Source organism: Drosophila teissieri, chromosome 2L (assembly GCF_016746235.2).
Source record: "Drosophila teissieri strain GT53w chromosome 2L, Prin_Dtei_1.1, whole genome shotgun sequence".
NCBI classification, from domain to species: Eukaryota; Metazoa; Arthropoda; class Insecta; order Diptera; family Drosophilidae; genus Drosophila; species Drosophila teissieri.
The window spans coordinates 12,043,475-12,070,629 of NC_053029.1; the positions used below are offsets into that span (position 1 = coordinate 12,043,475).

Sequence of the window (27,155 nt, forward strand, 5' to 3'; positions counted from 1 at the left end):
CATTTTTACGGCTGGCTATTTAGTTTTCAAGCTAAAGGGATTATTGAGCATTTGGATTTTAAGCTACATTTAATTTAACTGTTGCTGCTGGTTGGCTATTTTAAACAATTAGATCAAAAATGTACCATATTTTAACATTAATAAATATATATGTTATATGCGTATAGGTTTTCATATTGTTTCCGTTCTTGAATTGCTGCCTTTTGATTTATTGCATAGCGAACTTTAAGTTTTGTCTATTTTTGGGCTGGTTTTCGTACTGTCCGAGATGTAGAAAAAATAAAACATATTTCACAATTTGCATGCTGCCTTTAGTTGACTTAATGTTAAAAATTTTGTATGCCAAAATATATACTCCTTTGTTGTTTTTTGTTAGTTTCGGTATCGAGAGTTCACAATTGTTACTCCAGTTCAACATTTAACATTTAGTTGTTGCGATCTGCAAATCTGCATAATTAAATAGTTTGCTTGATTTCGTTTGTGTTTACATTTGTAGTCTGCTAATGTTATATACGAGGAATAAAACACCTTATATTTGATTAGTAATATTGTTGATCAGTATTGTGTGTGGTTTTGGGCTCTCCACTTCGCTCCTTCTCCATCCTTTAAACATTATTATTCATCACAGATGCTCTACGCACAAATCAAATTAAATTCAATGCAATTATTATCATCGTTTAACAATTTGTTACAAGCTCCGATTTTTCCGTAATTGCTGTAGGTAAATGGGGCGACAAGTTGATGGGGCACATTCGTGGGTTCGGGACATACATTCAACTTGGTTACGGATTATGGATTATCCCTAAACAATAGCCTGTCCTGCTGCTGACAGCCCACTTAAGTGGTGTTCGTTTACAGTGTGTGGAGAGTGGTTAATTCTATTTAGTTTTATAAGATAATATGAAAGCTTTTCTAGAAAAAGTGTTGTATCACATATAGAGGAAGTGTTAAATATGTATTCTTTTGTTTACCATTCGGTTTTGCCAACTGTTTTGTTGCTTCAAGTCAACAGTTCGTAACAAGGATTTGCGTTCTTAAATATTACAAGATATATGTGTAAATAGAGTTAAATTAATCAGCTTAGCCTCAATAAAATGCTTTAAAGTAAATACATAAATATGAGCAGTCCGGTTATCGTTCAAAAAAAACATCATTTCGGATTTTTGCCTTAAAGTGTGATCGAAGTCAAACACAGAACCTATATTTTGCTTTCGTTTTCAAAGAAGAGCACCAATTAAGTTACGCTTAAACAATAAAATAAAGGTTTAAGCTTTCTTGATGGGAAAACACATAGTTGTAGCAATAAATACATAAGAGTTAAAGTATAACAGCTAAAAATACATCATAAATACTTAGCATAACTTAGCGTTTCGTGTGCCTATGTTTGTTTGTTGGGACATGTCTGTGTGTATGTGTTTCACATTTTAAATTTCTTTTTAAAACGCTAGGCGTTCTATAACGGCTTAATTTCTGTTTCGTTTCGCGCTTACGAACTACATAAATACACATCGAACATCAAAAATATTATAGCTTATAAATTATATGCACGGTTACTGTGGTGGTTCGAATTTTCTGCTGATACAAACTTTACAAGCTGCAATTATTAAGTTTAAATTTAAAAATGTAAGTTCTTGAAGTGTATTTTGACTTCATTGTGCTCATAGGAAAGTTTTCCAGTTTGGCTGTAATGAAATAGGCTTAAAAAATATAAAGAGTTCACACTACTCTGGATTAGAAAGTTGCCGGACACACAACAAAAATCGAACCACCTTAGCTTGGACATATGATTAATAAGAAATTTTCCAATACGTAATATACAACAATGAGAATTACTCGCGACGCGTTCTTTTTGGCCGTGAGGCGGCTATAGAATCTCCTCCTAGGGACGATGATGCCAAGGACGCTCCACCGGTGACTGCTGAACCACTGCCCCCTCCAACAGCGCCTCCACCACCGACTCCGCTCAGGACACTGTCTCCGGAACTGGAAGAGATTGCAGTGATGGTCGCCGAAATGGTGGCCGATTGTTTCTCCACTCCCCGAACCTTTCGCGAGGCCACTGACTGGGCGGTGACTTGGAGGGAGATGGCGTGAGTGTTGAGCTTCTCGGCCAGCAGCAGATCCTTCAGGCCCTTCATCTTTTGGCTGTACAAGGTGATGACCGGCCGCTTGAGCATTATCTCGAAGGGATCGTAGTCGTCGCTTGTCTCCTCTTTTTTAGCTTCTTTGTGCTGTGGTTTTCCCTGTTGCTCATTTAGTTGAACTTGGGATTGTGCTTCACCAGAAGCGGGCAACTGGCCAGAGGTGCCGCTGCCATTGCTTGTGGTAGTTGCCGTAGTTGTGGTGGCTGCGGCCTCCTTTTTGTCCGAATTGTGGTTGTTGTTATTGCTGTTGCTGTTATTGTTGTTATTGTGGAGCTCTGCAGTTTCGGATTCGCCGCCAGAAGGCTGTTGCTTCTGATCGGCGAACGGCTGTCCTCCGCCCTGGAGCAGGAAGTCCGGATTGAGAATCTTCTCGCCGCAGGCAGCGGTCAAATCGGCCAAGGTAGTCGGTAGCTCCGAATTTTTCGATTTCTGTCGAAGAGCGAGAAGTATATGAGTAACTTGGAAATCATTTATTGGAATCCAACAGTGGAAACCCACAATCATGGTAGGTTGTGAGCCTGTTTTCTTCCATCTGAGAATCCTTGAAAAATCAAGCACAATACCAGCCCCCAACCTACATATCTTAAACACAGATTCGGTAAGAACTGCTGCAAACTGACAACAAAGCTTAAATAATTAATCTTTATTACCTTTTACTAACTCTCAACCAATGCGATTTCGTAGCCGAATTGCCAACCAAAGTTCAAAGAACTGACATCGGCTGATCAACAGATTTAACATCTATTAAGTACCATGGCAGTTTTGCCCAAAAGCGCCCAAAATCAGCCACCAATGGCGAAAAATGTGGTAGTGCGCAAAAGCGAGGTGGTCTCCATCAGGAACTGCTGAGCTTTGTGAACCACACCCTAGACTGTGAACTGCGGGGCCTGGATGATCTCAAAACAGGAGCAGTCTACTGCCAACTAATGCACAAACTCTACCCCGAGACGATCCAATTCAAAAAGTAAGGTTCTTTACGAGCAACAGAAGCGACTTCGAGGCAAATTTTCGATTTCTGAACCATAGCTTTGAAAAACTACGAGTAACGCGGTCCTTGCCGATTAATGAGTTGATACTGGGACACAATCACGTGGACTTCTGCAACTGGATGTACAAGTTCTTTGAAGCGAACGACATTGGGAGGGAATACGATGCCAAAAAGGCGAGAAAAGGCTCGCAAATCGGGCTATGCAAAAGTTATGAGATAGCCTCCTTCTCAACTGGCAGCACGAATGCCATGCACAAGTGTCAGTCAATGGTCTTTAATTATGCTAGAAATCCTGCCAGGTTAGAAAGGCGAAATAGCCTAGATATTCAAGTGTCCAGACCGGGCATCTTTAAAAATATTCAGCGGAAAAAGCAAACCAATCAGCCAAATCCAAAATCATCGCAGAAAAAGAAAATCTCAAAGACCTCGCAATTCCTCGCCGAAAGCAAGAACATTTCCCTGCCTTCGGAAAGCGAGGATGAGTTGGAACTTAGTGCCCAGAAACGCTATTTGCACAATCAGATAGCGAAAAAACTCAAAAATGCAAAGAAAGTTAATGGCGCACCGTCTAATGACCCAGGAATTCCAAAACAGTATCCACAAATCCATCAATTAAAGTGTGGGAACGCCCTATGCAAGAGTTATGAGCAGGAAACTGGGGAGCTGCGATCCAAGCTACAAGACTTACAGATGGATAATGAACAGCTGACACGAAAGTTGATTTATGTGGAGCATACACTGTCCAAATACGCTACTAAACCATCGATTGCAGTTTGCAAAATAAATAAACGGTTGCAGCAGAGTCCAAATATGGTAGAAGTGCATCCGCGTAGAACCTCAATAGATAAAGATACACAGAAAGTAGAAGGATCAGCCATTGGGCAAATGCCTCCTCGTAATAGCAAGGAATTCCAGACGTGCATGGAATTTTCATCTCCTGGCTCAGAGGATACAGATGTGACGAGGCATGCCCTTTATTCCAGTTGCAATTCCCAATCTGATATGTCTAAGAAAAGCTTTAAGGTGCAATGCAAAAGATGCGGTTGCGAGGCCAATATAAAACCCTCAAAATGTAAAACATCCACGAAAGTGCGCCACTGACCTTTAAAATGGCTTATACATGACAATCGACGAATATCTCCATCAGATAATAATTTGATTTTAATACTTAACTTTATGAAAAAAAAAAATATACAAAAAATTTCGAAAGTTGGTTCCAAATGATTGAAAACGAATTTCAAGGATTATTATTTTCCAATTTCAAACTTAAACTCGTTGATCATTAAAATTTGGGAATTAATTGCTTAATAAAATCGTTAAAGTGAACTAATAATTCTGCTTACCTCTTCCTTGGCGACAAGCCTGTTGTTATTGCCTTCCAAAGCCTCCGATCCTGCAGCTTCCTTCGACTCCTTATCCTTAGCCTCCTTGGCTTCCTGCTCCGCCCTCGCGAGTTCCGCCTTCGCCTGCTCCGCCTCCAGATCCTCGGGCAATTTGATGACCACCTGGGACCGAATGTCGTAATCGAACTTGGTGATATTATTCACCAAGGGCTTGGCCCAACCAATATGCAGAATGGGAGTCAAGCTATCCTCCTCCCACTGGCAGATGCCGTCGTAGAAGCGCAACAAATTGGCAAAAACCTCAGAATCGCGGAGAATACTTCTCGCTGAGTGGCCTGAACTCTCTGTTTTCATCACATACGGTATGAGCTCGTTGGCAATGTCCAACAGCTCCTTGTATATCTCCTCGTCATCACGACACTGGTACGTATACAAGCGAATAACGTCCGCCGCATTTGCCCATGCGGCAAATGCGTCGCGGTACTTGAGCAATCGATTGTAGTAGTTTCCCTGGTAGGTGTAAGGATACACATGATGGTTCCGGTAGTGAGTCCTCGCCGACTCAATGGCCTCGCGATATAACTGCTCGCAACTGATGCTCGGATGCGTCCGATGAATCTCCTCCAGTTCGCCGAGAGTGCCCAGGGCCATCGGATAGCGTTTGAGGTGGCCCAAATCGTAGAGTAGCCACAGCAGCTGCTGCTGAAGCTCTGCCACCTCCACGCAGTCGCTGTTCGAGGTCAATGAAATATTCAGAGCGGCACAGATGGCCGCCACTTCCATGCCACGCTCGCAAACCACCGCCAGTCCACCTAAATGAAGTAAAGTTATGTTAGACAATGCATTCAGTTTCATTAGTAAATGGCAAGCTTACCCAAGTAGAGCCATGATCCGGATTCGATCCCGGGACGAATATCCTGCCCCCGCTTATCCTCGCTCCCCTTGCCGTGCCATGTCACCTCGATTGTCTCCACGCGCTTTTGGCCAAATACCACCCAAGCATGATCCTCGGAAATGGCCAGTCGCACGTCCTTGTAGCCGAGCAACTGACATCCCGCCACCACAGCCAGAGCGACGCCGAAGCAGTCCAACTTGTTGCCGGACAGATAGCTGTAGAGGTTTTGCAGGTGCGCCCGATCCTTGTAGCTGCTGCGGATCAGCGAGTTCCAGATCACATCCGACACCTTCTTGATCACCTCTCGGGTGGCCTGGCGGTGGGGCTTGGGTTTCTCGACCACCGACAGGATCGTCTGGAATTTCTTATACAGGCCGGCGATCAGTTCGTGGGTTACAACGGGAAACGGGACGCTGTTGCCCATGATGATGTCATTTCCACCTGCAATTAAAATAACATTTTTTAATACTGACTGCCATTTCGAAGTAAGCCACCAAAGAGAAAGCAGAAACTTTTCCAATTTGCGGGCAATTGCTTCCGTTTTAACTGGTCACCCTTTGCTAAATGCTTAACGGTGAACGCGAGCGGTAAAAGGTAGTAGGGAGTGATGAACGGATGAGCGGGGCGCAATACACACCTGTCGTCGCCTGACTAATGTCACCTGCTGCGACAGCGGCGGCGGCGGCTTGAGCGGCATGCGCAGCAGCCTCTCCCGTCGTCAAGGACAGCTCGATGTAGCCAACCACGATGGAGAGCAGGGTGAGATCGGGCTCGATGCCAGAGGTTAGAGCGCGACGGAACAGATTGATAACATCGGCCGTGGACTTCAGGGGGAACAGGCTGGCATCGATGACGCCGTTCAGGGCCATGGGACTCGCACTAGCGCTTCTGGTAATCGTGGACATGCTTGCAGGCAGAGTTCCTTTTAATTGCCGAAATGATTTACTGGAACAAAAGTCCCTTCACTGCAAATATGAATGGAAACTTAGTTAAAGTTTAATACATAATACTAGAATATTTTTTAGCTGAAAGGGAAAATATGTGTTCTTACGGATAGCTTTAAGGATGTAAAATTGATTGTAGTTTCTCTGAATTATTCCTTTCTTACCACAAGCCGATTTCCTTCTGCTGGTGAAGGTGGAGTAGATTCGTTTCCAGTTTGCTCTGGGACGGGTTGCGGATGGTTTAGGCAAGTTAACCAATAAGCCTGCTTTAGAATAACGTGAATTGAAGAATTAAGTAAAATTCAGCCAGAGAATACTGTAAACTTACCCAAATAGAACAACACCAAATTCGTGGAATAACCTGATCTTTTTCTTGATTTCCACTTTCCAATCTTTTACGAATCACTCTTAAGATCCTGATGCCATCAAATGGATATCTTAGTTTACCACCTGTATTTAAGGTGCTTTAATAGAGTTTCCTGATTTTAAGCTGCCAAAAAAAAAGTATTAAGAATTAACTGAAGCAATGGTTGCAGTGGACAGTGGAACTTACCCGAGTGACAGGATATCCTGGCCCTTTCCACCTGTTCGTCGCTTTCGGTTTCGGTTTTGGGTGCTCCTTATTATCCTGCCGAGGGCCTGGGACTTTCGCCTGGACTCGCCCGATGCCAAATGCTGGGTTTTTGTTGCTGCTGTTTGTACAGCCAGCCACTTTGTGGCTGCAACATTGGCAACAAGTTGACAAACAACTTTTTGTCGTTGTCGCACCTTCTTCTCGGCCCTTTTCCGCTTATTTATTTTCTCCTTTTCTTCGCTTTGTACTTCAAGTGCAGGATTTTTGTTGCTGCTTCACTTGCACTTCTCATTTGCAGCAGCAGCAGCAGCACCAACAACAACAGCAACGGCCAAACAACTGGTTTTCTGCATTGGCGCTATTGTGTGTGTGTGCGAGAGTGTGCAAGTGTGTGTGTGCGTGCGTGTGCAGCATGCATGTGCATGTGCACTGGAAAATATGTATATATCCTGTGGCCCTGCGTCCTTCGTCCGATTCCACGTCATCAATTAATCGGCTCACGGGGACAGGTGAATTTCTCGCACCTTTCTCTCACTCGCTTTTGTTGCCGTTTTTCGGCTGCGCGTTTTGTTTTTGTTTTTGTTTTCGTGTTTGACGAAAGTCAACCCTCCACCCACCGTTCAGTTATTTTCCACTTGACACGCAGTTGCCTTTTGCCGCCCGAATCGACCGATTATCTCATCGCGCCGTATTCCAATTGATTCGCGCATTATCTGTGCCGTAATTTCGGGACCAATTGGGCGGTTTTATTGCGCGACGGACCTAGTGAAAACCAGGTGAAATTCCGACGAAATATTGCGTTGTGTTTACCTCGCTGCGTGCCAGTGTGTCCACACCCAGCACGTGCCGAAATGGGTAAGCAGTGTTGCAAAGTTTCGCACTCGGCTGCAAGCATTAACAGTTGCGGTAGGTTTTGGTATTTTCGAAAAGTTAAATCTAGTTTGGCGGGTTTCCCGTACTGTTTGAAATATTGTAGGTATCAGCATGGTTAATATTTCACTAATGCAATGTGAGATCCTCTGATTGAAGAAATATGCAACTTATACTGCAAATCTATAAAGGTGACAAGTAATTTTACTTTAGGAAACAAATTGCATACATTTTACCTCCAATTTGTTACAATACTTAAGATTGCAAGTCCAGACAATCCACACCCATGCCAATGAAAACTCTTTCGGTCAATTTGTATTTAACGATGTTCTCTTTATTTTGCAGATATAAATAAATATATTGATAATTAAAACTAATAACTTTTACAATCCTTTCTGTATTCCAAATTGTTGTATAATTTACGCTTTAGGGCATGCACTCGATTAGCTTTTAGTGCCAACTCCTCAGTTGAAATGCTATTAAACAAAAATCCTCGAAAAACGCGTACAACTCCAATAAACATATGTTACTTCTTGATCTTAATCGATATATTCTTAATCCATGATATTTTCGTTCTTCAAATTAAAACCACTCGAAGTCAAGATAACACAAGTACTGATCTGATCGCCAACTTTAAACTTCTGATTTGAGAATCCTGCTAATAGACTATAACTGCGAGCTAGTGTGTGTTCGCGAGTGATTGGATAACATGTGTCCGTTTATTGCTAATGCTTGGTTGGTTTATTACTGGATCTTGGATGCGGTTCCTTATCGATGAACCTATTAATACGGATTTCTTCACACATTTGTTCCGTGCTCTTAAGTTCTTTTGTGTCTCGGGCTAAGTGCGCTCTGTTTTGAAGCTATGCTCTGAAGTTCTGCATAGCCAAACGAGCACCCGCCCAGTGTAGGACTAGAAAAATAATCGTTTTTCGCTATAATTGATGTATTTTCGTTTGGCGCCATTAGCACCGAAATAAGATTTAAGTCAAAGCAATAGCATTTTGAGTTATGACCTTTGTGATACAGTATTAAGTGGGGCTACGGAGTACGTCTCTTGTGTGGAAAGCGAAAAACGCAAACTATATACGCGTGTAAAAAAATATATATATGTACCTCTTTGCTTAACCACATTCAAGTTACAGATTGATTTCTCTCATTTTGTTCTTCATATTTACAACGTTGCACCTGCTTTGACCCTATACACAACGAAATCATAAAAATAAATGTATACTTGGTTTCGTGTTCGTTTAAGTGGTAATAAACACAGGGAAAATAAATACAAAATTGGCAAAATGTAGTGTAAATTAAAAATAGCTGCTTTGGAACTCGTTTTTCTAACGAACTGGCCATCGTTTTGTTCTTGTATTGCCGCCGTCAGTTGAAGCAAAAATAATAATAATATGCGAAGTACTTGATTAATAACTACTAAATTTAAACATTTCTCTATATGTATTTACAAATCACAGCTACAAACACTAAAACCTTCTTCCAGTGTTGCTTATGGTGGCGATGACAGGCATTATGCGGGGTTTCAAACAGAAAAATTAAACTAAACGTTCATCACACGATACATTACGTTTCGTTATTCAACTTGTTCTCGCGTAGTGCTTAAATAAAAATGTTATTTTACTCGCAAAAGGCATCTTGCCATTCCTTTAAAAGTAAACTATAGTCCAGCAAGCGTAAGAGTAAGGTTGTGAATGATTAGCTATTAGTTTTACAGCCAACCGCCCTTGCGGCCAAAAAGCAAGGAACTAACTGAGCCCACAAACGCCTGTGTGATGGTCTGTGGTGTCGCCTCTTCCTCCTCCGCAGGCTTAGCCTCATTTCGCTTGGTGCTGAGCTTGCTGCTGCCGCTGTCGGCTACCTTTCCCAGATCGGGACGTACTCGTCCGCCTCCTCCGGCACCAGAAATTGTGCCCAGGTCAGGCCTCTGGTTGGCCATTCCGTTCTTTAGCTGCCTGCGCGATTTCTGGCGCTGCATCTGCTTCAGTCGCGTTTCGCTTGCCGTGCCGTTTGATGTCGTCGTCTGGGCACTCGCTCCTGAACTAGGCTGACTTTGTGCTGCTGCTGCTGCTGTTGTTGTGGGTGTCGCGCTCTTTGACGGCTTGATCTTCATTACCAAGCCCTGGTCGTCGCTGTCATCGCTGTTGTAGGCGCTCGTGCTGCTGCTCGTCGATATAGCTAGTCCCGCAGCCGCTGCAGCTGATGTTGATGGTGTAGCGGGCGTGGGCGACTTTAGGCCTCGATGCAGGACACCCTTGATCTGTGCCCGATCGAAGTGTATGTCGTCCACGATGCTGTTGCTGCTGGTGTGGAGACTCTGCAGGCTGCCACTGCTCAGGGGCGAGCTGCTGCGGTTCGCAATTCCTGAGCCAAGGCCTCTCTGTGCGCTTATTATGTTCTCCAGTCCAATGCTCTCCACCTTCTCAATCAGGTTCAGCGATCGCAGGGCCCGTCTTTCCAGGTGCGACAGCATGATCTTCTGCTGCTGCTGCTTGCTAAGGCTGCTCCTTTGCTTCTGTTGCGCCTGCTGATGCTGATCGCCTACGATTTTGCGTCGGATCAGATCCGCCCCAGACGAGAGCAGTCCAAAGAGCGGCTCGGGCGACTGGGCGCGCGGAGGTGATCCCTCCGGGCTATTGCATGGCGTCACCGTGGGCGAAAAGTTGGGACCGGCGGGCGTGTTGAGGGCACTGGGCGTCACCGCCTTGATGCCCCTCTCATTCAGCATTCCAGCGAGTCCGAGGTTCACCGAAAATGTGGAGCAGGAATTTTTACGCGACAGTCCAGCACGAGGCGTGGCAGGACAACTGAAAGTGGGCGAAAGAAGAGAATTAGAATTCGGGCTTACAAACCAACGGTAAAAACCAACGAGTGTCAAAAACATGTATGTTCACATGGCAGTTAGTACCAAAAAGGTGAAGTAATCTACATCACTCAAACCTCAGGTACTATTTTCCTTCATTCATTTGTTTAATTACAAGTTCGAATTATGTTTTATACTAACCTGGGTTGTCGTGATGTCGACGTGGAGGCCATTCGGGACGACATCTGCGACTGCGAGAGGAACGACAGATCGTTAACGAATCCGTCGTCCGGATGCATGACCATGCTGTTGGTGTACGTGAACGTGCAGCCCGGTGCCTCAAACTGCTTGCCGGGCAGATCATCGCTAACGTCCTCCTCTACGTCCGACAGCGTGTAGATCTGCATGCCCAGATCGTCCAGCCCACGTCCACCACGGATCGTCACGCCGGGACGCTCGTCCAGCAGTCCACTGAGCGTGGGCGTGGCCAAGCGCGACCAATGATGCAATGTCTGCGATCCCTCCATGGGTTTGATGATCTGCAGCTTCTCGGGTAGGCGCCACTGGTGCGTCATCGAGGCGGACATGTGATTCGTGGAACCCGACATTCCCGAGGAGCCGGTGGACATGATACTGTCCGGCGTGCGCACGCCCAGCGGCAGATCCGAGTTTCGGACGTTACCTGTACCGTGACCAATGGGTTCGTCGTAGTTATAGGTTCCAGCCGGCGCATAGGACAACATAGCACGGCGGGCCAAAACCTCAGCCGGCGTCAGCCTCTTGAGCGCCGCCTCCAGCTCCTTGGCGCCGGGCGCTCCTGGCACACCAGAGGGCTGGGCTGGATAGCCGTCATCTGACTGGGAGTTGAGACTCTCGCTGGACAGAGTTTTAACTCCCAGCGATTGATTGCTACCGCCACGATAGTAGGAGCCCGCTGGATACGCCATCGAAGCCATGCGCGGCCCCGAAGAGCTGCTCATCGACATAGCTCCCAGTTGGGTCATCGACACGTTGCCGCTGTCCATGTAGTTGCCGCTCTTGCCGGCACATCGCACTGTGTCGAACACCCGCTTGTAAGGCGGTACATTGCCAGCTCCCGCGTACACGCTACCTCCCATGGTGGACGAGCTCATGCCGCCGGAAGGCATGTGCATCATCATGCGGCTTATACGATCCGCCGATCGCTGGCTGTCGCCGGATATGCCAGAGTCTAGGCTGTTCTCTGAGTACAGTGACGACTCCATAAGCTCGCAATGCAGCGAGTCCGGCGCGAAGAGACTACCGCCCATGCCAGCGCCACTCGTTCCAAGGCCGCCGAGGAAGGAGCTCCTGGCCTGTGGCTGCGACCGCTTTCGCTGCTGCTTCAGCTGATCCTGAGCAGAGTGAAGCAGAGCGAGCACCTCTTCGTAACGCTGCTTAAACTCGACCAGCTCCAGTGCCAAAGCATTTTGGTTTTCTTTGGTCACGTGCAGCAGTGAGAGATGTTCGTCGTTGTCTTGCGTCAGTTGGTGTAGCCGCATTTCCGCCTCCGCCAGGCGAGCGGTCAGGTTCACGATCTGATCATGTTGTAGCCGGTTTTCCTCCCGCTGCCGTTCCAACTCCAAACTGAGGTTGTCGTACTGCGAATTGGCATCGCTTAACTGAGCACTGATATCGGCCATCAGCTGGCGCTCGTGCTCCTCCACCTCGTCCGTCTGGTGGGCCAGTTGGGTGGCCTCGGACTTCAGAGACTTGTTTTCGTCAAGCAGAGAGTTGACCTTGCGCTGCAGTAGATCCAAAGTTATAGACTTCGACATGGTGGGAGTGTCTGTGGAGCAACAATTACATATAATTAGTCTTTAAATCGCGAAATAAGTACTTTTGGACGTATTCAAAGTTGATCTTTCGGTCACTTAGCTACCCGTATAGATAACGTTATCTGTGCTTAACTCACCAGTATCTGTGCCATCATCTGCATCGTTGGTAAGCACAGAGATGAGCTCGTTCTTCTTGTGCAGCTCGTGAACCAGCTGGGCGCGATCGTCGTTGGAGGCCTTGAGATCGGTTTCCAGATCCGCGACCCGTGCCTCGAGTGCATTGTTCTGGGTGAGCAGCTCCTTGCCAATCTGCACGGTCAGCTCCAAGTCCTTCTCCTTCTCCTCCAGCAGTCGCGTCACGGCCTCAATGTCATCGTACGCCCGAGTCATCTGGCTAACGCGGTTGCCGCATAGAACTATAAAATATATAAAAATCAAATAATTATGTAACTTTAAACGCAGATCAATAGATGGAATAACTATGTTTAAGTATTTATATTCGTGAAAACTGAGGGCAATTTGTTCGACAGGCTCTGTTTGACAGTGTTAAAAAAAACTAAATTCCCCAAACTTAAAGTGTTAGCACTTATATTTATGAGTATATCTTCTCAATAAAAACTGGAAATCTTTTCGCAAACTTTTGTTACTGTAAACAAATTTTGTTTAAAAGTAGGAACTCTTTACTGTTTGTTACAGAAGACACCCAAAGTTTTCAAAAGTTCACCGTATCGGGGATACACTTTAAGAAAGGCTCCCGTTGACAGTGTTGGAAAACAATGCAATAGCTCCACACTGGACTGGGTTCATCGATTTAACAGTTAAAGCATAAGCACCTTCCATCAGCAGCTGCTCGTTCTGCTGTTCTCCCGTTATTAGACCCTCTGCTGCTGCATCTGCTATCGTTGTTGTTGCCATGTTGCCAATGCTGCTGCCCAAAGAGAGTTCATCCTCGTACTCAAGTTCATCGTCCGTGATGAAGAAGTCTTGGTGCAATTCCGACCAATTTTGGCATGCATCAAAGGCCAAGTCTTCCAAGTTGGTAATCGCTGTGGCTGTTTTTGCAGTGTTGGCTGTCGCTGCAGCTTCCAATGCATTCCCGCTATTGGCATCTCGCTCCGATGCACTGGCTAAAAATCGATGATGGACCCCGCTGCCGGCAGCAGTCTCCCAGTCACTCTCTTTCTCTCGCTCTCCCGTTGGCTCCATCTCCTCTTCCATTACTTCCCCATTGTTTACGTGCGTCATTTTGTCTTTGTTGATTTCTTTCGTTTTCTTTGGCAAATTCTTTTCTTAGTCACTTAGCGTTTGTGCTTGAGATCTAATCACATTTAAATTTAAATCTTTTCGTTCGGCGATTTCCCCTTCGATTTGTATTATGTAATTTTTAAAGCATTTTACAAATTCCGTCTAGGCACTTTCGGCTTGTTTGGCGATACAAAGAGGGGTGTTTTTCTTTTTCCCTTGGCGTATTTCACCCCGTTTATCCGTTTCTTTTATTTCGTTTCACCCGGGGGTCACATGATTTTGTAGTTTTTTATTCAATTGCCTTGATGCTCGGTGAATGTAAACATTAAAACTAATTGCTAAATTAATGCGAATTGTCCAGAGTCACAAGAGAAAATGAATAACTGTCATCGCGCGGCTCTCTCCCACTCTCCCACTTCCTCTCACTTTTGGCTCTCTTTACCACCCACTAAACGCGGAGCATGCGCAAAATCACTTGCAGCTCGTTAATTTATTTCTTTCGAAGATTTCGCTTGGCCGAAAATATATATAAAAAGCAAAAAAAAAACCTCGCTTGACTGGCTCAATGTTATCTTTTGTTTTTGTTTTTATAAATAGCCATGAGCGCAGCTTGGAAACTGGAAGTGGAACTTCTTGCTCGGCCAAACGCACACACTCAAATGGCAGCTGGGACGTCGACGTCGACCGAGGAGAACCGGCAGCGCAGGCAGCAACAACAATAGAAACAGCAATAACAACAACAACTGCAGCAGCAGCAGCAGCATCACTTAAAGTAAAAGGCGTTTTCCCCCAAGACATTTCCAGTGAAAGGGAAATGGCAATAGTTACGGCTACAGCTGGGAATTCTTAATAGAAATACTACAAAAAGACAATTTTGGTAAACTCACATGTTGCTAATTATTTCGGCGTTTCACTTCACTTCACAATAAATATATAATAGCAGTTCAAAAGTCCAAAGGTTAGAGACATAACCCACACACAACAAACAAACTTATAAACGCGAAAACTTCAAATATATGTAGATGAAAAGAAGAAGACAAACGAAAACTGCGCTCCAAACTCGTGACGGTACACACACACAAATACAATCTCTTCTTCTTACGCCTTTTGCGTGCTGTTTTTTAATGTTCTTTTCGCAGTTTGTAAACGTTTCGAATCGTTCATTATATCTTTAACCGCATGTACACTATTTGGAATTTCAACTCCTTGACTTTGGCAAATTGTTTGGCACAAATTGTTTTAGTTTTCCGTTCGGATTTTGCACAAATTGTGTAATTTACAGATTGCAGATACTCGAGAGAATGACAAACGCGAGGCGTGGAAGCCAAGAGTGAATGAATTTCGTTTGTTGTATTGGAATCGAAATCCACATCCACCACCATGCTATCCACACTTGGGGAGAGTAAATGGGAGAGCCAGAGAGCGGTACAGTGTTACCAGCTCAAAAAAGTTATAAAGCAGCGGTTTAAGAGGGTCGACTTTTTGATACTGCGTAACTAATCAATTCTTCTTAGAAAATATGTTACGAAAGAATGCGAAATGTAGGCTAAGTCTGGCGGCATATTTGACCAGAGTTACATTAATACTTTAAGCATTAATACTAAAGCAGGACTAGTTGAACTACATTTACATATGTACGTTTACCCTGTATAAGAGCAAGGCAGATATTTTACTCGAAACTTTGGATGCACATGAGTCGGATAAACGACCCCAGGCCATGAAATCCCTTTGCCAATTGTTTGTTTCCTCTCACAATATATCATATTTCCTATTTTCAGGTAAACAGCGTGAAAAGAGAAAACTCCAACTAAAAACCGGAACCAATTTCCGCCTAATCCTAATCCCATTCATGGTTAGGGCGCGAAAAACTACGCGGGTAATTTTCTGCGTAGCTATTTCAAAGGTATTTCCAAGAATTTCAAAACATTTATGTAGATAAATCAGGTAGAAGACTATTGCACAAAATGAAGTGGGATAGGATCAGCGATGGATCGGATTAGCTGAATTACGATCTTCCGGACACTTTTTCGTGCTCTAAAATTTAAAAATCTAGTTAGAGTTTATGTACCCGCTAATGTTCCACTTAATGATTTACAGCACGCGTCGGACAGTCATAAAGATTGGAAGAAAACTCATTATCTTGCGTCTACGTATAGCAGGTTATATTATACTATACCCTATAAATGAATAAATACGTGCAAGTTGCACAGTACTATTATCCTTTATTTATTCATTTTATAAAAAATCCCGTAAAATCCCTTATGGAAATTAATAGTTTAAAACACTTTAGTATAGTGTCTTGATTAGTTTTCAAGTTTTTAAGATCTACGTGCCAAGTCATAAAACTGTACTTAATGGGTTTTTGGCAGCTTTACGCTAATAGAACTTCAGTGATGATTTCAAGACAATAATGTCATGTGGTTTTTTGCCTGCATTAATGGAAATAAATGACTGGAGCTTTTTGCGCAATCAATCGGCCAAGATAGTGTGTCTGGCAAACAGATGATAAGGCAAAAAAGCTCCTCTCCACATTTGGCAAACTAAATTAATACAAAACTTGCACAGATAGATAAGTGGCGGCCCTAGCAATAAAGATCCCAGGCACAAGATGAGATCATGTGCTTTTCGCCATCCTGCCCTTCGTTTCCCCTCGAACTTGATAGTTTTCCTAACGAACCTGCTAAAATTGTCTATAGGCGATTATACATAGGAGTGTACAAAAAGCCATCATAAGTTGTGCAAATATCAATAAGGCAGACTCGGCTCTAATAAACAAGTCGGCACGATCCATATAGTATAGTATATCGAAAGCAAATACAGTCTGAACATCACTCATCGAAATAAAAGAAAATAAATAGGCAGAAATGGAGAATTTGCTCAAGCCTATATGTGCAAAAAAATGGCTGTCGTGTTTGCTCACACGTCGACCACAACAAAAGAACTCAAAATAAGCAGGGAAAACAACACTAAAGTTCATTAATTGGTAAAATATAAAAGACTTCCGATAAGATAGGCCCAATTTAAGGCTAAGACATGCAGCCTGCACTTCAGTGATAAGTGAAGAAAGTACCCGTACGAAAGTGTGAGGCCTCATTGCCAAAATACCTTAATAACCAAAAACAATCTAAGTTAAGCCATGTCTATTTGTAAGCATATCGATACATTGATGAGGGAGATATCATTGCCAATTGCCCGAGATAAAGTTATTACTAATTCAATATAGGCATGAAAAGCATACACACGTGTAGTAATGCAATAAAATTGTCATAGCAAGTTCACTTTTTTAGATATTGGAACTTTAACTTTAACGCTAAATGTTATAAAAGGGTTCCGCAAATCTGAAAACTTTTCGAGTGTACCTATTATCGCACACGCAATTATCCACTAGAGTGATTGTTATCTCTTGTGCAATGAAGAGTGATGGATTACATGTTATCTTAATGCCACAATTATCAGATACTTGACATTGCCCACAGGCATGGCTAGAAGTTCAGAAAGGACAGATCCTAAAATATTATTTATAATCCCGAACCGACCTCGTCCTTACCTTTGTTCGTCAGCAGACTGCGCACCACCTTCAGGCAGTTCTTGCCATCGACGTTCTTGGAGGCGTAGTACATGAGTTCCCAGCTGCTAGCTGCCTGCAGCAGCTCCTGTGGCAACTCGAAGTGCGGCGCCTCCAGCACGCCCGTTATCGGACTGGGTACCGGCGTGCCCGGCACACTGCCCTCCACCTTGCGCTGTCCCTTCGAGGCGAAGTCGTGCAGCAGGGCCAGATGGGGAGCCGACACGCCCAGCGGTGGATCCATCGACTTTGGCCCCGACTTCATTTGCTGGACAATGCAGCGCATGCGATCCACTGCCTCCAGCTCGAGTTCCAGGCGCGTGGGCGGGGGCTCAATCCCGTTGACGATCGCCGACATGGAGGAGCAGCTGGACAGGCTATCGAAATCGCTGGCGGATCCATTGAGCTGCTGCCGCTTGTCCGCCGAGCGCTGGCAATTGGAGTCCAGGTGCTGACCCAGCAGCTTGTAGGTGTTCTCGAAGTGCTTGCTGGAGTTGGACGGCTGGCGGGTGATCAGCGTGGCATTCAGGGAGTCCTCGGAGGCGGTGGACCACAGGGAGCTGCTCGACTTGCTCTCAACCAGCGACGAGGTCGACGAACTGCAGGCTACTCCGTCCGCGGAAAAGGTGCTATTCAGCTGGTTGCCATTCTCGAAGGTTTGCCCATAGTCGTCCGCCTCCTGCTCGACTATGATGGGCAGGGCCTCCAGCTTCTTGTTGGCATGATGATGATGGGGCTCTGGTTCTTGGTGATTTGGTTTACTTCGCATTGCCATGTTGAGGAGTGGCATTTTGCTTTACGTACATCGTTTGCTTGGCTTTAGCGCGAACTTTTCACTTTGAATTGCGACTTTAACATGTATTGGAACACACGAACAAATAACTTCTAACTGGGAATTTAATGTTTTCTTTTAACAGCTTTTCTTGGATTTGGCTTGCGTTTAGTGCCTATAAAGATTGCGATGCGTGTGTGTGTAAGTAACTTTGTGTGATTTCTTGTTCAAATACTGCGCAGCAGGTGCAGCAAACAAATTGCACTTATCGAAGGGCTACTTTCGACCGACCGAATGTGATTCTTATTACTATCGGATTATTAGGCAAGTCACCATCAATCTGCGGAAGATGTTTGCCTCATTTCCCAAAAATACCAACAATGGCAAGTTGTGTGCGCATATAAATCCCAGCATTTACATACAATGCCAGTCAAAAAAATAAATCACAAATATTTCAAAACTGCGAAGACTTCACACCGCGACGCGCAGCAGAAGAGTGGACAGATTGTGGGCATGTTGGGCATGTTGGGCATGGAGATTTAGTGGCAGCCACTTGAGGAAAGTTGGGCGCAAACGAGTTTTACAAATTAGTTAGCCTTGTCCGGGTCCGGACTGGGAGATTTGTTCGTTCGAATGGAGTTGGTCCGTGGCCAAGAGCACGTAGGTTGCTGGGAAAACTCTGGCCAACTCACCAACGCCTAGAACTCGGCACTCAGGTAGGAAGAACGCGTGGGTTGCGCTTCAGAATGTGGGAAATGGAAAATGGGAAATGGTGCACATCCCATCTCAAGAAGCTGGTCCATTCACGCTCTCAATAGCCAGCATTCGAGATTCGATTATAATTTGTATGTTTATGGGGCCGGCTAGTGGGGCGAAGTGAAAGAAAATTGAGCTGAAGCTGAGCTGAACCCAGCTGAGATAACTGCCGAGCTAGATTCAGTTACTAACGGTTGTGCCAAATGAACGGCCAGCATGAGATGGCCAACATAGAGCTGCTGGCCAGTCGAACAAAAAGCCTTGGTGCCCAGCCTGAGATGCGGAGATGAGTCAACTGATCCGAGTCACCGTTTTTTTTTTTTTATTAACGTGAAATTAATTTTTTTTTGCATCCCTGCAGTTGAGAGAGCGGTAGTGAGCTTTGCATAAAAAACTCAATTTAGTCGCGGTTTTTTAGGTTCATCGACATGCACACCGCGTATGCACCTGTGAGTCACGTTCCCCAACTTCGAGTGTCAAACATTCGAAGGGAGCCGCGGAATAAATCACTTTATCGCATAGATAAACCATAATAAACCATACGACATATGACATATGACAAAACGAGCGAAGCGACAAGAATGAGCACATACATACAGCTTGATTGGCTGATTGAATCAAAATGTGATATATGATATATAATGGGCGAGCAGATAAAGCCGATCGCACATTCATGGGCCGCAGGGTAGGGTAATTATGTAAAGACAGCTGAATAGCTGGGGAAAAAGCAAGCAAAACATCCCAAAAAGGCCAATCAATTCGTACACGCGAAAATAAAACGAAAACGGCAGCAGTAACATAAGACCAACTCAGTTGTTATTTGGCATGTTATTTAGTTATTTTTTTGTTTTTTGCAGTTTTTCTGATGTATTTGGTTCACATCAACTTTCACAAATGCTGTTCGCAATTAATTATTGGCAAAAGTTCGGTGCATTTAAGCACATTTTTATGGTCACTACAAGATGGGCAGGTTGCAAGGCTTTATACGGAAGCAGCAGTCGGATTAGCTGCTTATGCGAGGGATAAGTTCAATATCAGATAGAAGATACAACATTTTACGTAATGAATGAAAAGATACTTATGGAAATGCCACAGGAAAAGACAGCATTTAATTCTAGTGCTTAGGCAACTACTACTGCTTTTGCTATAAGACATAGTAAAACAACCATACAAATGCTTTAATTGATCTATACCATCATGACCACCAGCTTCAGGTGTTTAAATCTGCATTGAGTAACTAATATCTAATTAGTTTCGTTTACAGCCAACGATCAATAACAACCAACGGCCAAGTCAAGGAAGTTCGATGTCCGCTGCAATTGATAGGCCAGTTGCCAGTTGAGTGATAGCCCGGGTAGTCAGTTGTTGTATCAAGTGGTTGTTACCGGGAAAAACGCTTTGAGCCACATTTTCTTGCACCAATTAGCGGCGGGCAATGTGAACGTCCTCCCCAATAGGCCAGTGACACAGAGGAAAACGCTGAGGAGCTGAAGAGGAAAACAGCGACAGATTGAGCGAATGCCTGCAGGTGCAGTGCGTTTGCTAAGTGACGCAATGAAAGTGTGTCACCGTATGTAAACCATTTCGGCCAATTGTTTGCCGAATAAAAAGAAGCATGGTCAGTCGCAAATAAGCGGCTTTTTATCTTATTTTTGTTGGGTTGCCCGAGTTTAGGACCCACGAACATGACACCAATTTTCGCGCGGAATTTGGAGCGGCCGAAGCTTAGCACCAATAAAAGCACAATTGCCAGGGCGCTTATGACTGTCCATCTAACATGGCCCATAGCTCAAGTCCAAGCGCCATTTGTACATTAGCGCACTGGTGCTCTTGTAGTTTGCGGTTGGTGTTCAGCGGAACTCTTGATGAGCCAACGGAACGCGTTCCTCAGCCAGATAAACCGTTGATTGATGCGGAAGAGCCACTGGCCGAAAGATAATGCCAATCGATCAAGAAGCCACGCCAGTGGAGTACAGTTATGGCGGGCTATAAGAGAAGTAGTCAAGTAAGTGTACAACACAGATGCACTGCCCTGTGATTCATGCTTATTAATCATTACTTTTAGTGGGTATAGAAACCAAAGTCTAAAAGAATGACTAATTGACAATTTTTGCTTCATTCCTAATCTTAATGGAAATGAAGAGTTAAAACCAAAAGCTGTAATATCGATTATATTCTTCTTTGACTTGGTTAATTAATATTTTTATATCCAGCGATGCTAAATACAGAAATTAACATGTATGCTGACGGACTTCATACAATTGGTTGAGGTTTTACTGTATTAAGAAGACATTTCCAAAAGCCGTCAAGATTACACACAAAATTGATCACTTCCACATGATTTGTTTTTCCAGCCTGACCTTTGATTTGTTTATTTGTGTTCTTAGCGATGAGCCACAAATTAGCATCTGTAAGGAGTTTCCGAGTTTCTGTGTACCCAGGGATCACTGTAAACCGGCTGCAGTCGAAGAACTGGAAGTCGGGAATTCGTGTAGCGGTAAATGGTAAATTACACATGTACATATGTACGTATATTTACTATATACAATCGAAGGAACACACCCAATGCAAACAAACATCGGCAAACAGCTGGTTCTTTTTGGAGCGACAGAGACGGAATGTCGATGCGCGACAGAGATGGAGGGGAATTCCGATAGAGGGCCATGGGCCATATAGCATTAAAGCGCTCCTTATCAGCGAAACCGAAACCGAGAGACGGCATGGAAAAACGATTATGTAAAGAGACGAAATGACAACAACTGCAAGCGAAGTGAAGCCCCATTGAGCGGCAAGAACAAATTAAGCTGACAGACAACATGCCCTGCCCATGGCCTCCACCCATTAATACATTAATACACGCGGCGCGTTCCCTTTAAATGTTTACAACAGCCAGCATTTTCCTCTTCATAATTCACGAAAAAATTGAAGGAAAGAATGAACAAAAAAAAGTTTAGCACTCACACACACGCACACACACACACACTGGCAATAGTTGTCCTAAAAATAAATTCAATTCGTATGACGGCACGAACAAAAGGCACTTGGAGAAATTCCAACTGCTGTGTGGCGCACACTGCGCGTATGAGCAATATTATTAATAATTTTGCGTTAATGATTTTGGTCGGCAGTGCCATTGGCTCGCCTCTTTGCAGTTTTGCCGTTTTGCCATTTTGTGCCTTTTGCTTTTATTTGGCACACATATTTCTCGTGTATTTTTGGCAAATTATGCCAGACGTGCACACGCACAATTTCACTGCCAACGCCGATTGAAAACACAGATTTTTGCAATTTTCGCACTTATTAACAGAGCGAACGGGAACGGACCACCGCTTACATTTCGGTTTTGGCACACAAACAATTCAGTTTACGTATTTATTTCGCGGCGGCGCTAAGACATTTCAAATATATCGCACACACAAGCACGCGGAGCGCAGCACCATTACTTTTCCTCTTTCCCCACCGATTTCAAACGTCCGACAAAATCGAAAAGCAAAATGAGAAAAAGCACGCGCAGCGTTGCCGGATCGCCGGCCGGGCCCCACTCAGCTGTTTCGTTGGCGCTGTCATGTGGCAATGATCTTGTGTGAATGGCAGGCCACAGCTGTCAGCGTCCGTTTCACAACACTGCCTACATTCAAGAGCAACAAGTGTTGAAAATGCGCGGGAAATCGATAAATCGGGAGGTTTAATATAATATATCAATACAATATATAATATTATATTATATTCTCTAAAAATTGTATTTTAGCAGCTTATCTGCTCCCCGCATTATTATGTCACAAGATGAATTCATTAAATTATATGTTATATATAGTATTATAACCAATAAGATTCGATTTGCTCACTAAATAAATAAACAACGAATATTAATCGCATTTGTTTAGTTGCTAGAGCCAATGGAGGAATACTTAAAAAAGTTATTAAATCATATCATCTCCATATGGCTGTCAACTCAAAAACCATAAATAACCATGAACTAAACATTTAAAAAAGAGCTTAAGAAATATTAACAATAATATTCGCACAAATGTCAGAGACAAAAAACATTTGGCATGTGATACAAAAAGAATTCTGCACTCTATAGTATATATGGCAATTTATTTTTAATCTGCTTTCTTGCGTAGATAAAAGAAAATTGCGTTTCACTGTCAAGCGAGTGTGGATAAACAATTTGAAAAATACTTAAAAACGCATAAAAACAATTGGGTATTTCAGAAAACAAAAGGCCAGCGACAAGTTGAAACATACAAGATACACAGATACCTATTCATACGGAATATAGTATACGGATTGTATAACTCACACGGAATATGAATGATTCAAAGGGTGACCACACACCAGTTTCCGCTGATAAATTCGTATTAATTGGGCAATTGTATAGCTAACCAGAGCCGACAAGTGCCATGAAAACAAATATATTAGGAAAGTCATAAGTGGCTTTGGTCTTCACCCAGTTATGGCTTGCAATATGTAGATAATAAATAAAAAGAAGCAAAGAATATTTCAGTTTTGCTTTTGCAATTTTGTGCTGATGATGCCTTAATAATATGCTTCAAGAAAAACTAGATATGTATTCCTATACTAATAAGAATTTAAAAACTCTATATGGTCCCTCAAATATGAAGTCAAATAGAGCCTGGAACAAGTCTTGCTTAAAATATTAATTAAGGTTTTTCGATGATCTCATTCGCAATTGAGTCATGGAAAATGCACTTGACTTTTTACAGCCTAGGATAGTAGAGTAATAGTAAAATGCAACTCACGGAAATAGTTTAGGCACTCTCTTGTCTGCTCCTTGGTCAGGCCCAGACCCTCCGGCGGAATAGGCAGCGCTGGGGCCGGAACAAACCAGTCCTCGTTTGCATAGCCCGAGAAGTTTGTGAGGAAATCGTTGCGCACCTTGTACTTGGGTATCTGCTCCTCCAGCAGCGAAAAAATCTCCACCTCGGGCAGGTTCTCGCTGCTGCACAGCTCTGTGAAAGTTACAACATAGTATATTAGCACGATGGTGTGAAATGTAGCTCAGAGTGCACCTGCTGTCCAACTACCATGCTCAGGATTACAACAGAATCAGACGCTCTGATTTTGTTACAGCTGATTAACTTCATTTGAATGCAACCATTTGTTGCAGGTTATAAAAGAATTATCTTCTTAAATAGCCAAGCATGAATGAGAATTAGTGACTTCTTGATTAGATTAAGCAATGGAACGCTTATCTATGTGGCTCCACACTAGACGAGTATTAAGTCTGGGCAAGCTTAGCTCGTGGTAGTTGGACTGTGGTGAAGCTCGAAATGATTTGCTCACCGGTCAGGCAGCTGGCATCGCAGGTCTGTGGTCGGGGGGCAGCCGGCGACAACTGCAAGTGCGTCTGCTGGAGGAGACGCTTCGACTGGAGGCGCGGCAGGTGCTTGCTGAGCGTCGCCTGGGCGGAGGGACTGAGCGGCTGAGAGCCGCCATTGGCCCCCAAAGTTGCGGATAGCATTAAATGGTGATCGCTTCTGGATAGCAGTATTGTCGTGGAAGTGTTACTCCTTGATTTGGGGACTCGGGGTGGGTGGGCACCACACTTGCGTTGGGAACTCCTCCTCTGTGCCGCGTCTGGTTAGTTGCTCAACTGAAAGTGGAGAGGAGAAGGCGGGCTTGTGTTAATTTGCTGGCAATCACATGAAACTAATAAGCCAGCTGCCAGGCGACTTTTTCCGCTCTATTTTCGCTATTTACCATCGGTATGAGTTCATTGCTAACAAACGAACAGGGGAACGAACGTGTGCGACTTTTGCTTATCTATTTGCTGGCTGATAAAGTCGGCGGGCGAATGTGAATGATTATTAATACTATAAATATTAGTAAAACGTCAAAGGATTTTCGACTAAAATTTATCAACTACTAAATTGGCAGTCGCAAAGTCAGACACCCCGTGAAATGCTAAACGATTTCTGTGAAATAAACGTTTGGGGCTTTTCCACACGGTACAATTTGGACATTAGAATGGATTCAAAGTATTTAAGTTTAGTCAGATTTTCACGTAGATAAATAGCAATCTTTTGATAACAAGATTTCTTTCATTTTTGGTTATAAGTTGATATATATGTATACATTATCTTTTATTTATCAGTACATTTTGTTAATTACGATCAACTGGGACTGCGGACTAAGTCTAATGTAGCACTTATTAGGAAAATGTTTACTTCTTTGAATTCAAACTTTTAACTACCAATGAAGAGACCTGATCACCGCGCAGGCGTTAACTGATTCTTCTTGGCCCGAAACTTATTGATCGAGCGGAGTCTGCGAGCTTTGTCGAGTCATACCGACGTTTTCGAGGTCGGAAATGTGGAGTACTCGAAGAGCAGATCCAAGAGTCGAAGAGATGGCCAAAACCATGTGGAACAGACAGACTACGTGCTCAGAGGCCCGTCGCCTGCACTCAGAAACTCACATAAAAAACCGCGGTGATAATAACAAAAAAAACGAGCGAACAAGAGGAAAAGTGTAATTAGTCAATAAACACAGCACAGAAAAAAACAATTGTTATTAGCTGGTTAGTTTGAAGATCAACAGATACCACTAAGATATTTACAAATTTAAATACGATGTGATATTGGAACCCTACATTTTTTGACTGAAAAAGGTTAACAAGTTATGTGAAAAGGGGTGAGTTTTCTACCTGGTTTTTTTTTACCAGTGGGATGCAGATGTTTTATGATCGATGTAGAACACGATGCCTATAATAAGTACTTGAATGCATATAAGGATACGGAATACCCTTACTATACTGCTTAAGATACCAATGGTATGTGAACTAAGTAATGACCAGTTTGATTCTCGCAGTGTATGAAGCAATCGTGCACAGCTGAGTGTGAATTGGAGTTTTTTGCAACTCGCAACGACTTTTTAACGATGACGCACAAAGAGCAAAGAGTTTTCGGCATGTGACGCCAAGAGAAAGGTACAATGTAGGTGTTCCCCGCAAATCGCGATACGGACGCCTAATGATAACAGCAGAAAATCAATGGCGCTCTTTTCTTTCGCCCATTGGGCTGCAATTTGCATTGCATAACACGTAGAAAATCGAAGAACTGAGGGAAATTCGCTTTTGGCCAAAAATAACAACAAAGCGGAAAATCGTGAATGAAAACCGCCGGCTAACGGTAATAGTTCGGCAGCGCAGCAACTGCGCTGCTGTCAAACACAAACACACACACTTACACACGCATTCTATTGCTCACACACAGGAAGGCATTTTTCAAATATCGTTTCTTTTTCTATTTCATTTTCTTTTAGACGTAAAGAGCGCGCAATTGTCAGGCCAAAAACACTAGCGTGGATGGCATAATGCTCTAAAATTAATTTCCAAGAGACGACAATCCTCAAACGCTTGCCAAAAAGCCAAGCAATTTGTTAAAGTTGCGTTGTTTTGGCACTCAAACGCACTCACACACACATGCTTTTGCACTTATATAAGTAGCGCGTCGCGTCGCTTGTTGTTGTTGTTTAATGGGGCAGGGTCATTAGACGACACCGTTAAATGTTGCATGTGGTTGTTTTTTATAGTTTTCTTCGATTAAAAGCATTGATTTATCACCAGCAGCATGAATCAGCTGGCTTAGAGGGGCAGTGGGTGGGGGATGCTACTTGGGGGAGGTCAAAAAATGAACACACTCGCACACACACACATGAACACTCACGCACACAAATTTGCGGGGGCGCAGCTGTGCGTGTGTGTGCGGGAATTATAAAACACACACAGGCGCACACTTCTCACATTTCATAATAATTTTCACAGCTCTTGGAAAAACTAACCTTTGCGCCAAGGCGTTCAATTATTGAATTTTCATTTTCGGCCCTCTGTAGTAGCCCTTCTAATTGTTGTTGTTGCTGTGTGGTACCTACATTTGTTGTAGTTGGCTTGTGTTTGCCATTTTTTTTCTCCGCGCTGCTTTCACAAACACACACGCACACGAAATTCAGGGGTCACATGGAATTTTACTCAATTCCGCACTTAACATCGCGCTCGTCAGTATATGGAAAATGTTTGCTATTGGTTAATTGTCTAAAATATGCAACGTGCACCGTTCTGTGTGCGTTTGTGCTGGCAAAGCAAAGAGTTTAACTAATTTTATTTAGCCAGATTTCGATTGGCTGCTGCCCAACACATGCAAGAACCAGGGCTGCACTCGAACCTATCGCCGTGCACCGATAATCGGGCGGACCTGCCAATCGTTATCGCCACTTGAAACTCAATACTCATCCGATTTTACATTTTATTTTTGATTAGCGTTTCTTTTTTCTACAAAATATCTGTATGGTTAAACTACCAGCTTAACGAGTATGGGAAATATTACAATGTCCAATGTTACAAAATCAAGCTTCGTGTGAGCCAACAATCGATAGGTCGTTCAGTGTCCTTAAATTTTTGGCGGTCAAACTAGCAAATTACAAATTAAG

General features: G+C 43.7%; 3 protein-coding genes across 8 annotated transcripts; 1 reads left to right on the forward strand and 2 right to left on the reverse strand.

Moving 5' to 3' along the window:
• Positions 1 to 2: 2 nt before the first annotated feature.
• On the reverse strand, positions 3 to 7,722 carry LOC122626690 (menin). 2 transcript variants are annotated; one of them, XM_043807050.1, is made up of 7 exons: positions 6,868 to 7,722; positions 6,643 to 6,804; positions 6,479 to 6,577; positions 6,008 to 6,335; positions 5,350 to 5,811; positions 4,476 to 5,287; positions 3 to 2,573 (listed from the first exon to the last, which is right to left on the reverse strand). In XM_043807050.1, exons 4-7 carry the CDS (start codon positions 6,273 to 6,275, stop codon positions 1,830 to 1,832), a joined length of 2,286 nt encoding a protein of 761 aa, XP_043662985.1. In that variant the 5' UTR covers positions 6,276 to 6,335; positions 6,479 to 6,577; positions 6,643 to 6,804; positions 6,868 to 7,722; the 3' UTR covers positions 3 to 1,829. The 2 variants fall into 2 exon arrangements, with proteins under 2 accessions (XP_043662985.1, XP_043662986.1); XM_043807051.1 differs by having other exon boundaries at positions 6,479 to 6,580.
• On the forward strand, positions 2,595 to 4,329 carry LOC122611740. The gene is given in 3 exon segments (XM_043785030.1): positions 2,595 to 2,649; positions 2,877 to 3,098; positions 3,101 to 4,329. Coding segments are annotated over 3 exon segments (1,410 nt in total). The 3' UTR covers positions 4,234 to 4,329.
• Positions 7,723 to 8,070: 348 nt separating the features above from the next.
• LOC122626689 (trafficking kinesin-binding protein milt) lies at positions 8,071 to 26,878 on the reverse strand. 5 transcript variants are annotated; one of them, XM_043807048.1, is made up of 6 exons: positions 26,601 to 26,878; positions 24,012 to 24,321; positions 23,468 to 23,677; positions 12,504 to 12,782; positions 10,772 to 12,377; positions 8,071 to 10,574 (listed from the first exon to the last, which is right to left on the reverse strand). In XM_043807048.1, the coding sequence occupies exons 2-6, from the start codon at positions 24,187 to 24,189 to the stop codon at positions 9,479 to 9,481; spliced, it is 3,369 nt and encodes a 1,122-aa protein (XP_043662983.1). In that variant the 5' UTR covers positions 24,190 to 24,321; positions 26,601 to 26,878; the 3' UTR covers positions 8,071 to 9,478. The 5 variants fall into 5 exon arrangements, with proteins under 5 accessions (XP_043662983.1, XP_043662981.1, XP_043662979.1 ...); XM_043807046.1 differs by having other exon boundaries at positions 26,511 to 26,878; XM_043807044.1 differs by lacking the exons at positions 23,468 to 23,677; positions 24,012 to 24,321; positions 26,601 to 26,878 and adding exons at positions 17,159 to 18,123; positions 22,039 to 22,190.
• Between the last annotated feature and the right edge of the window lie 277 nt (positions 26,879 to 27,155).